This window comes from Aquarana catesbeiana, linkage group LG04 (assembly GCF_042186555.1).
Source record: "Aquarana catesbeiana isolate 2022-GZ linkage group LG04, ASM4218655v1, whole genome shotgun sequence".
Taxonomy (NCBI): Eukaryota; Metazoa; Chordata; class Amphibia; order Anura; family Ranidae; genus Aquarana; species Aquarana catesbeiana.
In genome coordinates, this window is record NC_133327.1 from 143,584,697 (window position 1) to 143,602,713 (window position 18,017).

Below are 18,017 nucleotides of genomic sequence, written 5' to 3' on the forward strand. Positions count from 1 at the left end.
CTTAGGGCTTCTCAAGCAGAGAGCTGGTGACTGTTAGTCACCACTGTCTACTCTGCCCCCTCACTCACTGGAGCGCTGGGCTGTGGAGGGGGCGGGAGTGGACGGCTCGGGCTTTCAGCAGCCAGAGGCTGAGCCAGGGCGCCGGTCCAGGGGCATGTGGGCGGATTCTGACTTCATTGTCGCAATCTGCCCCGAGCCTGGACCGGCTCTGTGGTGTCAGCCGACAGCGGGCTTTAGCTCGCTGTCTGCTGAAAACAAGTCACAGCAGTGCAGAATGATCCTACTTTTCCTTTAACAGGTTTTTCTTAAATGTTTACAATTTGAGTAGCTTTTAAATAATTATACCCTATTATATTGCTGTATTTAAAATATATAATTAGATTTTGGTTATTTAAAAATGTAAAGTTTGTTTTTTTATTTCAGGCACTTACATGTGTTTATCATTACAGAGTCCTGATGTAACTGAAGATTCGGACAACAAACTAGAATTTAATGAAGACCCTGATGCTGAGCACTGCGAGCCTGGATACAGTCTAGATCAGGATGAAGATTACTTTGAAACTAGGTCATACTTCAGTGAAAGTCCATCTGAATTAAAAAGTGAAGTGTTTGAAAGTGTATCGGACATTGACTCAGTCTGCAGCGACACAATAGATGAACTGAACAAAAGATCTGACTGTCTTTTACTGGAAAAAAACAAATCTGTGTATTCCGATATCCAGAACAACATTCATTCAAACACATATTTCTCAAGAGACACTTTATGCAGACAAAATGATAAATCAAAGTTCTCTTTCTGTTCACAAACACAACCCATTTTATCTCAGAAAAGTCTTACATCTGATCTGAGCAGCACAGAAATAGAAGATACAGACAACGAACTGACCATAACAAATGATTTGCTATTCTCAGATCTAAGAACTAGGGATGATACAGAGGACAATAATGTACCTGTGAATGATCAGTATGATGATCTGGCAATAAGGATAGACACACAAAGTTGTTTAATAAGCGCTTCAGCTAAACAAAAAGGAGTGAACAACATATCCCTATCAGAAGGATGTCTATCCTGTGCAAGATCAGATACTTTAACAGTTGCCTACTTATGTGAATATCATCAAAGCCTTCCCAACATTCATTTAAAAGCCACACCTTACCATATCACAAGTCCAATAGAATATAATAACAACACAAGAATTAAGGAGACAAGTGCAATTACAAAGTCTTTCTCTACAGAAATTCTTAATCCGAATACATCTTCTATATGCCTTGATCAATGTAATGGAATTTTTATGAGGACATCAACGGAAGAAGAAATTCAAGCTCAGGGGGCTAACTATCAAGAGGACATCCATGCCTCAAAAGACTGGAATAACAGCTCTCAAGATCATTGGACACAACAGGAGACACTTCCCAGAGATACACAACACACATTACATGTTGATTCAACAAAGGAAGATGGTACAACACGACCAGATACATGTAAAGATGCTGCTCGGAACTCATTAGTATCCTATGAATGTAATTCTTCAGAGACAAGAACAACAAAACCCATTGTGCCTCAACATAACACAAACTACATTGATAATGCACTGAAGCATGTTAATGGAAAGGAATACAATACATCAGGAACAGAATCACAACTCACTAATGCAGTTACCGATTCCTCTAATAAACCTGCTGTTATTATAATATCTATTCAGAGAAGAGATGCCCAGGCAACACTAAACAAACTTGACGATATCAATCCTGTTGAAGAACAATGTATAAAAACATTGAGTTTACAAACAAATTATTTAGACAAAAATTGTGACATATCCAATCAGGAATGTTCCAAATTTGCTTCTAACAGAGATTTAGACACAGACACTGAAGAAAATATAGATATGAAAGATGTACATGCAGTCGATGTAGACCATGAAGTATTACAAACAAGCCAAGATAAAGAAGATCTTCAACAGTGGGATAACATGTTAGATGGGCCTTGTACAGAAAATTACACTTCTCCTTTTTCTGAAGAAAAAGACATGGAGATAAACAAGGAAAACCATTTAGATGGGCAGTCTACCGTGGATCTAATTGTTTCAATAAATGGACCTTGTAAGGCAGAAAATAGCTCTCTGATATCTGAGACAAAAGACGTGGCATTACCTAAGACAAATAATGCAGAGGAGGAATCGAGTGTGGACCTTATAGTTTCACCAAATGCTCTTCCATGTTTGTATAGTGAGGAAAGTTCAGACGGTTCAGATAACCAAGAATTCAGTTTCTCAGATGATGACTTTGATGATGAAAAGGAATGTTATGACTCATTCCATAAAGAGGGTAATATGGAGGACACTTTGTCTCCTACACACACACCTATTTCTGGAAGAGCAGCAGAGAACATTAACATATCTTCTGATGCCAGGGTAAATATGAATGATAAAACTACCTCTAATATCCCTAATGGCACTGAAAATAAATATAACTGTGAAAAGTGTGAGCAATCTACAAACAGCGTAAAGGTGGAAGATGATACAATAACACATATAAGCAGTGAGCATTCAGTTTTGTCTCCTGTTTCCGAGATACCAGAAGATGGCCTTGAGCCAGTCAAACCAGAAAATGACACAGAGATCAATGATAATGTTAAGTCACCAGAATTAAAAAGCAACACAGAATGCAAACCCATGCAATCTCTTAAACCCCCAATTTTAAGCAGTAGACATATTGCAAATTTATGCAAAGATGACCATAACTCAGACTTTTCTGATGATGACTCAGTTGAAAGTAGTTTTCTGTACAACAGAAGTATGCGAAAGGCCTCTGGACCTGGAAGAATAGATATAGATAATTTTACTCGACTCAGATGCAATATGTCAAATGTCAGTATTCCAGAACCTATTGAGAAATCGCAAAACGATGACCTAACCAAGCCTCAGTCTGAAAGCAATGACATGAAAAGCAATAAAAACGTAGAGAGCAAAGGGTTAAAAGAGAGGTTGTCTTGGGCTCATAAGTCTTTCTCCAGTCTCTTTGATTTTAAAAATCTAGAAAAAGAAAATGTGACGCAACAAATCGACACTGATGGCAAAGAAGACAAGAAAAAGATGAGAGCTCATCAAATGTCCTGGAGGGCACTACGTAAAAGCAAAGAAAGAGACTCTCTTAAAAGACTTAGTGTGTTGAATTTGTCAACACACGTCATGAGCTCAAACAAACCAAGGAAACCTTCTAAGGAGAAATTGGAACCTGGCACTGAACACTTTGAAAACTCATCAGTGGTTCCAGACCTGCTTAGCAGTTCTCCTGCTGAAATGAAGGAAAATAACTGCACAGAATCTAAATGTGACAAAGGTACAAGCACAAACTCGCAAAACCTTAGGACTGATGATGTAGATATAAGAAGCCCTTCAAAATGTGGGGTCAATCCAAGAACTTCAATTGATCATTCTGTGAGCTGCTCCACATTTAACACAAATGAGCAGCCTTTATCGGGCAAGCATTCACCCACTACTTCTTATTCTAACATTTTCTCAAATTCTGACCTAAACTCTATGCCTTGTCGACCCATGAGCCCAAAACCACAGAGCCAGTGGCCTAGCTATCAACGTAAAAGTTTGCGTAATTCCAGGGCCAGTGCTACCTCTATGACCTCTCTTGGAAACTTCTCTCCAATGGAGGGTTATTTGGACTCACAAGAAGCATCTACAGCATTGAAACCTTGGCCAATGAGCTCTTTAGAAAATGAGTTCCAGAAGGAGGACAGTGGCATTAGCAGTCAGTCTCAGGCTAGCATATATACTGCTTCTTCAACAAGTGACATACTACGTGATGAAGTAAGTATCTCTTATTTGCTTAGATTATGCTGTTGAAGGGCAATATTAAAATATGCAAGGGTTTTATTGCTGTCTGCGTCCCTTCTTGGAAGATTGTCTCTCTCTCTCTATTTGTCCTGGTGATCATTGTCACTGGGACTGAAAGCGAGGGACAGCCAATTCCAAAGCTTTCTTTTTGTATTTTACTGGACCACATATAGATTTTAATAGGCAAAATATGCTTACCACAAGCATACTGTATGTATTATGTGATGGATAGAGTGGTAGCCTCACTCATAGACCTGGCATGCAATGTCAATAGTTTATCTTGTTTGGTGCGTATCTGCCAATTGATGTATGCTATCACTATCAGTAACTTGAGATGCCACTGGGCTGGGGCTCCAAGTGAGACTGCCTCTCTATTTATTATATATTGGACCTTCTGTAAGAATATTTTGCTAATTAATAGAGGTATATTGATTAGTAAGCTACTCACTCAATGACTGAAGGGACAGTAGAGCAGGAATTGACTCTGCCTTGCCTTCTTTGAACAACATTACCTATAACCTATATGTCGGTGTGCGTAAAAGGCTGGGTTCACACCTATGCATAATAGATGCGGATTTCCCCAGGGATGGACAGCGTTGCTGTGTGATGGGCAGACGGTTTAGGTGTGAACCGAGCCTAATGGAAGGATCCTGAGATACTGCAGAATACTTGCATAAGTAATTCTGCTTTGGAACCTTTATTGCAAACATCTTTTTAAAAAATGCTGCTTTTTTATGACAGAAGAGACTGTGTAGGTCTATTCTGCCATTGAAGCCTCCACCTCCACCTGCTTGTCAGCAGTTGGCAGCTCACTGTACAGTCTTGGCATGAGTGTATGGTAAAAAAAAAAAAACCCCTACACATGCACAGAAGTCACGTCATTTGGGCCCAGCCATCAGGAGGTCAAAGAACATGTCTAATGGAAGAATGGGAGAAGATAGAAGCCTTGGTAATAGAGCGGAGCAGTGATGGAGAGGATTGCTTTTTTAGGTAAGTCTGCCAAAATTTGTGCATGGAGGCTCCAAGTCCTGAAATAAATTGTGTGGTTTACTTCTAGCACTGTCGATAGAATTTTTTATTATTTTTATTGTGGAGAATTTTGGGTTCCATGTGATCAGCTAGTTTGGACTTCTCTTGAAATAAAGAATTATTCCACTCTTGAGTGCAGCAAATGCAAATTCTCTATTGCTTGAAATGGAGGAAAAATGTAAATAATGAAGTTGTCACTCGAACAGGAATAGAGGGGGAAATCTTCCAAAGGGGGCATTTTCCGTAAAGGGATTTACCTCACTTTTGAGAGGCTTCCTCTCACTTCCTGCTGTGTCTACGTAAAAGGAAAGGAAGAGAATGGGACACAGATGGCAAGAAACCTTACATGAGTTTTAGCTATTCCCTATCAAAAATACTTTTAGATATAATGAATGAGCTGGTTAACCATATGATTGTAAATGCAAGGCAAGGACTGAACATTTATTTTACAAATGATTGTTTTCATTGTGATGACGTATATTAGAAAGTATTTGTAATACCGCACCTCTTGTATGTTCTGGTCCACCAGGGTGCACAGTGAATTCAGAGCTTGAGCCTTATGGTCAAGCTACCAGTAGATGGCATAGGTGGTCAGTAAAATTACTGGGAATAGCAATGAGAATAACTTCTGAATAGGCCCTAAAAAGATTCAGCATGGGTTTCTTGAATAAATTATATGTCCCATATGACAATATTTTGGTTGTGTATTTCACGCTGTTAGAAGTAACAGAACATGATTACTTAAATTATAATGGTTAACATGATTTTAACTATTTTCATTCTGCTCTAACACCACAATCTATGGAATATAATGCTATTACTATATATTCTGAGACCAAGCTAAAGTAAATAAATACCAGCGAGATTGCATGGGGCCCTTTTTTGTTGATCCTTATAGCAGTGACAAGGTCTGCTATAGCTGCAGTCTAGCCAAAATTTATATTTACATTTTTATTCTGCTCTAACATCACAATCTATGAAATATATTGCCATTACTATATATTCTGAGACCAAGCTAAAGTAAATAAATAACAGCTAGATTGCATGGGGCCCTTTTTGTTGATTCTTATAGCAGCAACAAGGTCTGCTAGATCTGTAGTCCAGCCAAAATGTATATTTACATTTGGTAGATGCTGATAGGATAAATAGCCCACTGGATTTCTTTATCTCTTGAGGACTGTTGTGACGTCTGTCCTCTCCAAAGAACCCTTTCTGCTTCAGCACACTTTGGAGTCTTGTGCTTCCTATTGCAGCAAAAAGTACCTTTTCTTACTGACCAATAAAAAATAAAAGATTGGAGCATGAGAGTAAAATGGAGAGCGTGAGAGCCTTTTATAATGGTCATGACAGATTGGCAGGGCTGGTCTAGTCTGCTCTAGGCTTCCACCTGTTTTGAACTCATTCACACTAACCATGGCCCACCAGCTTTGTCTGCAGTTTCCTCAATAGTGGGCACTTCAAGGTACCAGCACGTTCCTGTGTCTCATTCCAAAAATTAGACATGTGCAATTAGTTTAGTTACGAATTAGTTCTTTAACGAATTTGGACAAATTTGTTGATTCGGAAGTAGCCGGATTAACGAAAAACCGTTTAACGAATTTTTCCTTAAATTCGAAATTCGAAAATCCGAAAACCCGAAAATGTGAAAATCTGAAATAACTAACTGATAATAACTTAAAGCGGGGGTTCACCCACACCGCCAAAAATAAAAAAATATTAAAAGCCAGCAGCTACAAATACTGCAGCTGCTGATTTTTAATACATGGCCACTTACCTGTCCCAGGGTCCAGCGATGTCGGCAGGGGACGCCGAGAACCCGCTCGGTTCTCGGCAGCTGCCGCCGCCATCCTAGGTGAGGGAATCAGGAAGTGAAGCGTTGCGGCTTCACTTCCCGGTTCCCTATTGTGCATGCGCGAGTCGCGCTGCGCGTCCCTAGTGGTCCCCGCTCTCTCCTGGGAGCTGTGTGTTCCCAGCAGACAGCGCGGTCGGGACGGGAAGAGGCATAGACTCCCATGGGAGTCTATGCCGGAAGTGGGTGCAAATACCTGTCTTAGACAGGTATCTGCACCCCCCTCCCCCCTGAAAGGTGCCAAATGTGACACCGGAGGGGGGGAGGGTTCCGAAAAGCGGAAGTTCCATTTTTGTATGGAACTCTGCTTTAACTATTGCTAACTATTAAATTATAGGTATTGGAACCTCCTTTCAAATTTGGTTGTTGCTGAATGTAATGAATACGAATGTATCCGAAGTTACAAGCAGAAAGTGTAACGGCGCTAAAGCTTCAAAATAATATAAGCTCAAAGCTGCACGGATATAACACCAATATCAGTGTAAACAACAATCAAATAAACAAAAACGTGCGCTAAGAATAGTATATGTGCAAAAAACAAATCGCATTTAAAGCAATCCTCATTAATGTCAATCATATATTGAAATAACCATTGACCAAAACAGCTGAGAATAATAATAAAGTGCAAAATGTGCTATAGTGTTAGCATACATAAATATATAGAGCAGTTTGTATAAAGTGCAAGGTATACTAGAGAGTGACCAAACATTAACAAACAAGCAGTTTAAATGGTCCCACATTCATTGCAGGGTAGCCCCTGAACAGTCCTGTGAAGAATAAACCACCTCAGCAGTGAGAGGAAAAAAAATTAGTCCATAATAGAGTATCAGAAGGAAGAGAGAGGAAAGTTCCATAAACAATGCACCACTTCCAGGGGACAACCGAAAATTCCACGGTCAGTCAAATCACACAGCCCACAAGGTGCATGAAGAGGAAGAAGATGTCTATATGAGAGTTTCCCCGTACTCCAAGGAAGTATCAGATGGACTCTTACCCGAACTGATGGACCTCCCTTCGGGCAAGGTCGTACTGGCAGGCAGACTTAGCCCTCTGCAGGGACTGTGGATGGCTCCGAGTCCTCCGGTGTATCTTCCGTCTACAGCCTGGAACGAACCAATACTTCCTCCTGCGGGGGGGTGACAGACCCACTCAACCCGGAGGGGAGTGGGTAAAAATGGAGAAAAGGCTCCGATAGTGTAGTATTGTAAAATTTATTGGGATATAACAAATAGCATAGCCACAACACATGGGCTCTGTGACAATCTAAAAAAAAGTAAGTATAAAATTCTCCGGCATAAAAAACTAGCATCCACCCGTGCAGGTCATGGGGCAGGCTGAGAGATGGCTTACGATGCGTAGCCACGCCCTACATGTTTCGTCACACTCTGACGTCTTCAAAGGGGCACGGGCGACGCATCAAGCCATCACCTTTATCCTATCGAACGTGAACCAAGCCTCGTTCCTGGCTCCGATTCACATAACGCTCAGCAATGATCCAGGTAGTGTGAGGGTGAAAAACCAAGCCTCTATCTGGTGTTCACCTTAGATCAACTGCTGCCATAGTAACTCCTCGTAAACGGAAGAGGCATATGCAGGGAAGCCCTTAACCCTTTCCAGGAGTTACGAATTATCCGAAATAACGAATGCCGTATCTAAACGAATGGAACATAACAAATTAATAATGATAAAAAATAATAATAATAATAACATTTTATTATTATTATTTATTATTAATTTGTTCCGTTCTATTTGTTTAGATGCGGCATTCGTTATTTCGGATAATTTGTAAACTTCTGATAAATTCATATTCGTTACATTCACTAACAGACAAATTTGAATGGAAATTTCAATACCTATAATTTAAAAGTTAGCTAGTTAGTTAGTTATTCTTTTGAATTTTCAGATTTTCTTTCTTGTTTTAAAATTTTCAAATTTACAAATTTATGAATTTTCGAATTTACGAATTGCGATTTTTCGGCAGTGCACATGTCTACCAAAAATTCTTCTGTTCCCAAAGGACTAATAAAGTTAAGTGTAATCTATGTGCAAAGCTGACCATTAAAGCAGGCTGAAAGCACATGGCTCTCTACCTGTTGACTCAGAGTGTCACATACCTAGAAATGTGAAATATGGGGTCAGAACCCTCAACAATTGATTGAAAGTCAACATTTATGTATAGTGTAAACCTTTAACGGTATACAAGTCTGCTAAAATCTTTCTTTGGTGATTTATGCTACAGAATGAAGTGGATGCCAAGGCACCAGAACAAAGACATAGTTTAGTAGAAAAACCCACCCAAGTATATGCAATAAAAAAGTGTCTTCTAAAATCAGGTCAGGTTGGTAATGTGATGTTTCCAACCACGGGGAGGAGATTTGCTGTGTAAAATACTCACTGGACATGGCATGGAGAGCTGCAATGCTGTAAGGACATAGCAAGAGAAAAAGGGGCAATGATGTCACTAGAGGGTCTACCACCAAAAAATACTTTAAACCAGCCTTTCTCAGCGTTTTTGTCATGGAGGAATCTTTAAAATAATTTTCAAGTCCTGGTACATTTGCGTGATCAATAAGTTATGGAATGTTTTAAAGAAATAAAAAATAAAGAATGTGGTGTTTCTAGAGTATCTGACACAAAGAACAGATTTAAAAAATCAGTATACCACAAAATTATTTTCACTAATAATCTGGAAATGAAATGAATATGGTATGACAAGAAATGCAGGCAGTGAAAATTGTGTTGTCCCCCAACATCGGTGGTCAGTGTAGGAATGATCTCTTACAAAAAAAATGTCCTTCTTGTATTGCTGGTCATTATAGTTGCTAGATCAATTCACCACTGTCCTCATTGCGCAAGGAACCCCTAGCAACCTCGGGAGGAACCCTGGTTGAGAAAGGCTGCTCTAAATCATGGTGGCACTACAGCTCCTACAAATTGTTGTTGAGGACAGGAGCAAAATGTAGTGATTAATATCAATAATTCTGGCTGCACGGCACTAATGTAAAAATTAAGGTTTATTGTTTAGGCATAAAGTTTGCTAAAGTTTTAAAAAAATCCCTTGACTTCTACTTTAACAACATTAAGGCTGCATTCACACCTGAGCGGAGCAATTTTCAGGCCTTTTTATGTGATCGTTTTTAGAAGTGTATTACAAGCATTTTACAACTTCAGGTATTTTTGTTTAGCCAACAGAAAGCACTAGGGGAGGAAAGGTGGAGTAAATTAGGGGTGAGAGCTGCTGAAAACGCGCAACAAAGCGCTTGTAAAATGCACGTCACACATTTTCAGGCATTCTCAATGAATTCTAAATGGCCCAATCTGCCTCCAATGTGCCACAAAAGGGGCTTGTGTGCTTTTTTAAGACAACAGGCATTTTGCTACAGATGCTCAGATGAGAACAGGAGCCATTGAAATGAATGGGATTTGCCTTGTAAAGTGTTTTTAGAGCTTCATGCTTCAAGCAGAAAATCGCTCAGGTGTGAATAGGGCCTAAGGTGAGTGTCAGCACAACCTGATCTTACATAGTTTTTACTTAATACTAATGAAAACAGGATAATAGACCAAATCAACCAACACCTATAAAGATGCAAAGAGAGAAAATACTCCAGAAGAGGAAGACTTCTGAGCTGCTGGTTTTCACTTTCCCTAACACCGACACAACCAATAAAACATCCACATTACCCCTGCTGGCCTCTGCTGGATGCAGGAAGAGCTCAGAGAAAAGAAAGACTCAATTACTCTACAGGAGCTTCAGCTGTGACGACCTATGGGTAAATCAGACAAAGCAGTCAATGAATGTAAACAAGTCAGGAATCTCTATTCAAGCACAAAACCCAACGAAGAACACACAAGTAAGAATCACATCCATCCTCTTGATCTGTCCTCTTGTCACTGCTCTCCTGTCTTTGCATGCTTCTTCTATACTATGACAAATGCAAATCTTTCACATGCACCTGCTTTTAAGTGACAAACTTTCACAGCTAAAACATGGGTGTGGATTCTTAGATAAGGGTGGCATTTACGCGGAGGTGGGGCTTACAGCCATGCTGAAATTAAAGTTTTGGTAAACTTTCTTTGCTAGGTCCAGAACAGAAATCACAAATTGGCTTACATAAAATAGTTTTAGTAACCTTGAAGAACTGATATCTAAATATGTCAGGCCCTGATCAGAGCTAAAATATTTAAAATAATGGCAGCACAGTAGGGAACAATAGCTACAGATGACTTCCTTTCCATTAGTAATGAGCTCAGGTGTGTTTGGGTCCTAGTCGGAACTGACCTGAGCGAGCCCAGTAGGAAGCTGTCGCCTGTACTGGGTCAATCAAAGGTGACCACTCCATTTCTTGACTAAGTTTGGCCCAGTACAGTGACAGCTTCCTGGCAGATTCACTGAGTTGGGTTTGTACTAGAATCCAAACACAGCTGAGATAATTTCTACTGGTAAATAATGCCATACGTAATTTCAGCTGTCACCTTAAAGCCTCACTTAGCATATAATGGCAGCTTACTTACAGACTACTCAGCATCATACCTCCAACTGAGATGGGCAAGAGGGGTGCTGTTTAGTGCAAAATTTTAAGACAAAGGATACAGATCATCAATGGTGATGTTTTTTTAACAACTACGTATCCTTTAGAGTAACATCTGAAAGGAACTAAGGGAATATTTTAGAGGTTGGATACTACAAAAGAAATACAGATCAGACTAAACAGGATGGAAATCAGAGGATTTGTTTCTGAAAGAGGGCCACTGCCTATAATAAGGGAATGGTTTGGAGCTTTGCAGTTGCAAGCTCCAAACCAGTTGTATTATTTGTTCAGATGAAATTATTATTAGATTTGTGGAACAATGTATTTGCTGAATAGAAAGCACTAAAAATTCAGCCAAACAAAAATTAGAAATTTAAAGCGGAGTTCCACCCACTTCTAGAACTTATCATCAAAAGCATTCTAGCAGCATATAGATTGTGTAATGGAAACTTTTTTTTTTCTGACAGCTTACCTGGATAGTACAGTTTACAATTGAGTTTCCTGTCTCTGCCACCCACAGATATGTCCGTCATATCCGGCACTGTCTCCTGGGAGCTATTAGTCATAATTCCCAGGAGTCAGTGTGGATGGCTGCCGCTCATTATTGCGATATTCCAAAACCGGATGTGACGCAATGACGCCAGTCACGTATTGATGGTTGCCATCACAACGGGGCGGGCACTTCCACCGCCACTGCCCATTGTGATGATAACATGATAAGTTTCCTGCGCTGCGAGCGTCTCACACTGCGCATGCGTGAGAACGGGCGGTGCATGCTAGACATTCAGCTGCACCATATCCTGGAAATAAATGCTTGTGGGCTTCACATGCCCACAAGCAATATGGGGACTTCATACACAGGAGAATATAAGGTATTTTTGATTAAATATGTGTATTAGAGCGGCAAATTTTCTTTAACACGTGAGTGGCTTTAATGTATGTTAGGATCCAAAGTTTGGCTTTAAAAAAAAAAAGATGTCGGTGAAACTCCGCTTTAAGTAGTTATTCAAACAATAGCCACCCAATTATTTTTTCCTTCATAGGGGCTGGCCTGCCAGGTATAGGAATTCAAATTTAGCTGCATCATACAGCTACATGCATCAATATTTCTATACTTTTATAGCGCTCAATATGCTGGACAATTGTTACCAGAGGCAACACTATAATTGTCACTATTTTTGCAGACAAAGGTGTGTCCAGACCTCCAAAAAATTTTTTCTCTACTGACTTCTAAACAAATTCCGCATTTCTAAAACAAATGTTTTGTTGCCATGATAAATTTAGATTAAAGACTGCAATTCAAACTGAATTCAGACTGCATAACATTTATGGAAACCATGCAGTGTTGTGCAGAGGATAAACTAGTACATATAAAACATCTGGGTATTATGAAATGGAGGAATGAAACTGGTTGAAGAATACCATAGATGTGGGCTGCTGCAACTATATCAGTTTGCATGCTAGCAGTAAATTTGTTCATAGAAGAAAATAAAAACACACAATTTAATTTCTAGGAATAATATCAAGGCGACAGAGCCCTTTATGTAGATTCTCAGAGGACCATAAACATGGTATAAATTACACAAACTGAGACAAATACACTAGAAATAGAATTAGAATTAGAATTAACGTAATAGAAAAGAAGGCTGTTCCAAGGATGCAGTCATCATGCTATCTTCATTCTTGCTGAGTTACTAGAACAAGCTTTGGTGTCTGGAACTACCGATATACAAATGCTGCTTCAGGATCAGTGACTCACCAGGCAGTGAAGAAAAGATGAGCAGGATAGTGCCAGAATATGTACCTTTAAGATAGCAATGGCAGCTCTCGTATTTCTACCCTGACAGATTCCCTTTAACAAAGCAATTTAATGACACTGTGGCCAGAACATTGAGGGATAGTCCAACAATCACTGCACATCAGGGTTGGGGTACAGAGGGTACAGAGGGGGATGTGCCCTGAATGGCCATGCAATTCATAGAGACAATATTGGTGGGATAGTTCCCTAGAAAATAACTGGGACCAAACTGTATTAACAAATATTTGAATTAATCAATGTAAATTGGGAATTCTACTGTATTTGTTGATAATGAAGCTTACTACCTCAGACATAACTAAAGCAAACACCAATTCAAAGTTTATTTTTTACTTTAGTGAAACCTCCAAAGTTTCACAGTTTCTGTCCTCTCTTTGGGTGGCAAGGGAAGCTTTTCGCATTCCACGGCGGTTCATTAAAGTTACATCTTGTTATAGAGATGAACTATTCATCCAGTTTTCCCAAGCAGTGGTGGTGGTGGTGGCAGAATATGGCTTTTGAAGGTGCATCACATATGCATACAGTATGTGTATCTTTGTCATGTTAAAGTAGAACTGTAGCCAGGATATGGACATTTACATATTTCAATTTTCTTAATAAGCAATCAATAAACTTTAAAACACGCAATAGCTGTTCTCTGTAGCTACAGACACTGTGGGGTCATTCATCCTCAAATTATATGCAGCATTTACCCCTAAGGATTGTTTGGATTTGCCTGTTCCTGGTGTTAACAACCCTCTAACCTTTAATTCTGTCTGACACACCAGAATTGTTATTTATTCACGCCAAGAAGAGCAAATAACGACCATTATAACAAGCGATGGTAAACAGAGGCAAATAACAGTTGCACCAAATACAGGTGGCAAACAAGATATTGTCAAAACCACTTGTGAATGGCTGTGAAACCTGGTTCAAGGACAAAGTTTATGTCCCCTAGGCTAAAGGGAATGCCCTGAATATGGGAGATATACACACCGGTGCTATAAAACACCCCTCCCACTAGCCAGAGGGAAAATGCCAGCTGGTGGCCAGTGTTGGGTCCCAAGAGCTACACTGGAGAATACTAGACAGAGTTTGAAATTCCAACAAGAAAGGAGAAACTTTCTGAAGAACAAATCACATGGGGTCCCATAACTTTGGTGCTGTTCTTTTAATTAAGAGTATAGCAAAAAATGGTGGCCCAAGGCTTCTCACCAGTCTAAAGTTCATCAAGAAGCTCTCTCCCTCTCGTGATTCTCCTCCCTTCTGCTGAGCAGCCCCTCCCCCTGGGATAGTCCCTATTTCATTCACGCTGCCTTCCTGGGGGCTACACTTTCCACCATTTATTGCAGCTCTCACCATGCTGGGGGTCAGCTTTTCCTCTTCAGGTGGCCCCTGCAGCCAATAACAGCTCTACCTTCTACTGCACCAGCTTCTCACCTTTTCTCTCGCTTCCCTATTCAGTCCTACTATGGCTGGGGGGAAAGATGACAGCAGCAGCTGTGGGGATTGCCCTGTCAGCACCAGCCAAGGCCATGCAGACACCAAACAGACAGGTGCTGCTAGCCGAGCTACATTTAAAATAAAAGTGTTGAAGTCTTGCAAGTTAGGTCTTAGCATTCTGCTCTCTCCTCTATTCCTGTGCACCTGCTCTGTATTCAGATAGTGATTACAGGGCTGGAAGGCAGCCAAGGCACTGCAAGTTGGGGGGAGCAAAGCAAGCTACTGAGAGAAAATGTAAAAAAAATTGGTTTCACTGTAAACTTTGAGGATGGATTTCTTAACAGTGCCTTCAGCTACAGAGGTCAGTGAGAACTATTTATTGATTGTTAAGTATATGTAAATGTCTATAGCCTGGCCACAGTCCTAGTTTAAAGTAAAACCTTCTTAAACCGGAAATATATTAACTAAGCATATGATGAAAAATGCATAAGCAGGGATTCCTTTCACCCAACACAATAAAGGACTTACAGGATGGCTCAGCAGGTAGAAGTAAGCAGTGCCTTACTTAACACACACAGAAAAATTTGTGATTTGCAGGTAAACATAACTGTCATTATTTATGAATCTACTTACTGTTGTAACATCTAGTTTCTGCTGAACCTAACCTCTACTTATGCATTTTTGATCATATTATCAGGTTGAATTTCCCAGGTTTGTGACAGGTTCACTTTGAGGATGGATTCCACAGTTGTCATTTAAATAAAAGACATTGTATAATATTTACACCCTGCTGCCTTGCAGTTAGTGTCCTGTAGTAGTTCTGTAGGGTTCTCCAAAAGTTAGATAGTTACATACAGTAGCTAATCTGGTTGAAAAAAGACACATCCAGTTCAACCCACAGAGAAAGAAACAAAACACACAAACTTCCATATACACAATCCTATACCTACAGTTGATCCAGAAGAAGGCCAAAAAAAAAAACAATAAAGCATGAACTAATTTGCTCCAGCAGGGGAAAAAATCCTTCCTGATCCCCCAAGGGGCATTTGGATATTCCCTGGTTTGACTTTACCTATAAATATTACTATCCAGTTATAGTATGAACATTTAGGAAATCACCCAGGCCTTTTTTTTTAAAAACAATATACTGAGCTGGTCATAACCAGCTCTTGAAAGAGTCTATTCCACATTTTCACAGTTCTACAGTGAAGAAGCCTTTTTGTATTTGGAGGTTAAATCACTTTTCTTCCAGACATAACGAGTACCCCCTTGTCCTCTGTGATGACCGTAAAGTGAGTTGTTATGGCACCATCTTCTCTGTCCTTCCTTGAACTATTATAGGTTTTTTATACATAGTTAATACTTATTCTTCTCTGCTTCAGAAGCAGAGGGTGAAATTCAGTAGGAAAAAAACTTTCATTAAAAAAAAATAATAGATGTCTGGTTGTCATGACTAGGGTTTTTTTTCTCAGAAAATAGGTGAAGGTATTCACCCCTCTCCCCGTTAACTCCCTGCCTCCTTCCCCCTGTCCCTCAGGAAAGAGAAGTAAAGTGGCACGTGCAACGCGTTGCTCCAACTGGTGTGTGCAGTCAGGGCTCAGAACTGTGTATTGCATAGGGCACAAGGTTCAGGAATGCATAATGCACAGAATACAGAGCTCAGGAGTGCGCATTGTGCAGATTCTGATTATGTACACTAAGGGTGTACTCACGCTGAGCACACGGTTCATTGCAATTGTACTCGAGTACGATTGTCTCTCTCCCCCACTGGTCTCCGCTAAACCTCTGCTTGAAAGGAGGCATTCGCAGACACACTTCCATCCTCTCCTCTGCCGTCCAGACCATAGTGATCCCTTCTTCAATACTGATCTATGGAGGGTTTTGCGCTCAGGCATGGTTTGCACTCACACTGAAACACACCATATTGCACTTTAAGTCAACTGTGCCCCAGACCACCTCTTCCATATGGTGCGGGGCATGGAATGCTTCACCATACACCGGCATGGTTCGCAGCATGCACATTACACAAATGAACCAGACCAAGGGGGTGAACCTTGCCCGGGTATATTTAAAACTGCCAGTGTGCGTACACCCTTAGGCTGGGTTCACACTTATGCGAATTGGATGTGAGTTTCGCCGCATCCAATTTGCATGACAGGAGATTGCGACTGACTCTCAATGTACAAAAACATACAAAACAGATTACAGCGCACATATACAAAAATGACATTTATCCTGCAAGGCTAGTTTAAAACACCTGAACGTATTCAAAAAATACGGGGGTTTGGTCACACTATTTGGCTCTCAATGTAGCCGGTTTACACAGCATCAGAGGTAAAAATGTAAGCCTGATTCGTCCCTGAAGTGGAAAACAGGGACGCACCGGACCCCTGCTGTCAGCCGCATCTGAGTGTGAACCCAGCCTTAATCAAAATCAGCCAGTGCTGTGCCCGATATAGAGTTAACTATATAGTTTAGATGGCCCATAAATGTAGAGACATGTTTAAAGTGCCAAACTATTGTTATTGAACAATCTTTTCATGAATGTAAATTCATGTGCAGGTTCATGCAATGGAGCAGATCAGGCAGAAACTTCTACTGTTTTCAGGGGAAATTGTCACTCTGAATGGGAAGCATAACCAGATCCATACTAATGATGAAACTGATGAAAGTCATCTTATGTAAAGGCAAATGAAGATCTGAAGATATAGCTGATGATGAAGGATATACACATTTTGGGGGTCTATTCACACCATTTTCTAGCATTTTAAGTACACATTCCATTCATTCCTGTGAGATTAGTTCACTTCTATGCACTGCAGCTTAGCACGAAAAAGAACATGTAACATTCACGCTTGATAAGCAAGCCCACAGCAATGAATGGTGAATGCACAAAACAACACATGTATTTTTTTTCTTCCAAATTTTTGTGCACGTGCACCTTTGGAAATCTCTATTCTAATTGTTTATCCCTAACTTTGAGGAATGCGTTAACATAAATCCACATTAAAACATGCCTAAACCCAAACAGCACATTTTGTAGATACTTAACTGCATATGCATAGGTGTAAAAAGACCCTAAGCCTAAATAATGAAAGTGCAGTGGTGCCAAGGGATGAAGTCCAGTTAGGCCCCTTTCACACTTGTGCGACTTGTCCAGCGACTTGGGACTGCAAAGTCGCATGACAAGTCATACCCCATGATTTCCAATGAGTACCATTCATATCTGTGCGTCTTCATGTCGCGGGGACTTCAAAGTAGTCCCTGCACTACTTTGGTCCAACTTTGATGCGACTTGAAGTCCATAGACCTCAAGAATACACAGGAATTGCTTCAAGTCACCTCAAAATCGCGGCAAAGTCGAAGGAAAAAATCGCAGCAAAATCACGCAACTTTCAAGTTGCACAAGTGTAAAACGAGCCTAATGCCCCATACACACGATCGGACTTTCTGACAACAAAACCGTGGATTTTTGTTCGAAGGTTGTTGGCTCCAATTTGTCTTGCATACATATGGTCACACAA

General features: G+C 40.3%; 1 protein-coding gene across 1 annotated transcript in view; it reads left to right on the plus strand.

Annotated features, from left to right (window-relative positions):
- LOC141139561 (uncharacterized) overlaps positions 1 to 18,017 on the plus strand; it is a 237,297-nt gene that overhangs the window by 115,179 nt on the left and 104,101 nt on the right. Inside the window, 2 exon segments of the mRNA XM_073625823.1 lie at positions 450 to 3,821; positions 10,278 to 10,577. Coding sequence (XP_073481924.1) covers positions 450 to 3,821; positions 10,278 to 10,577 — 3,672 coding nt within the window.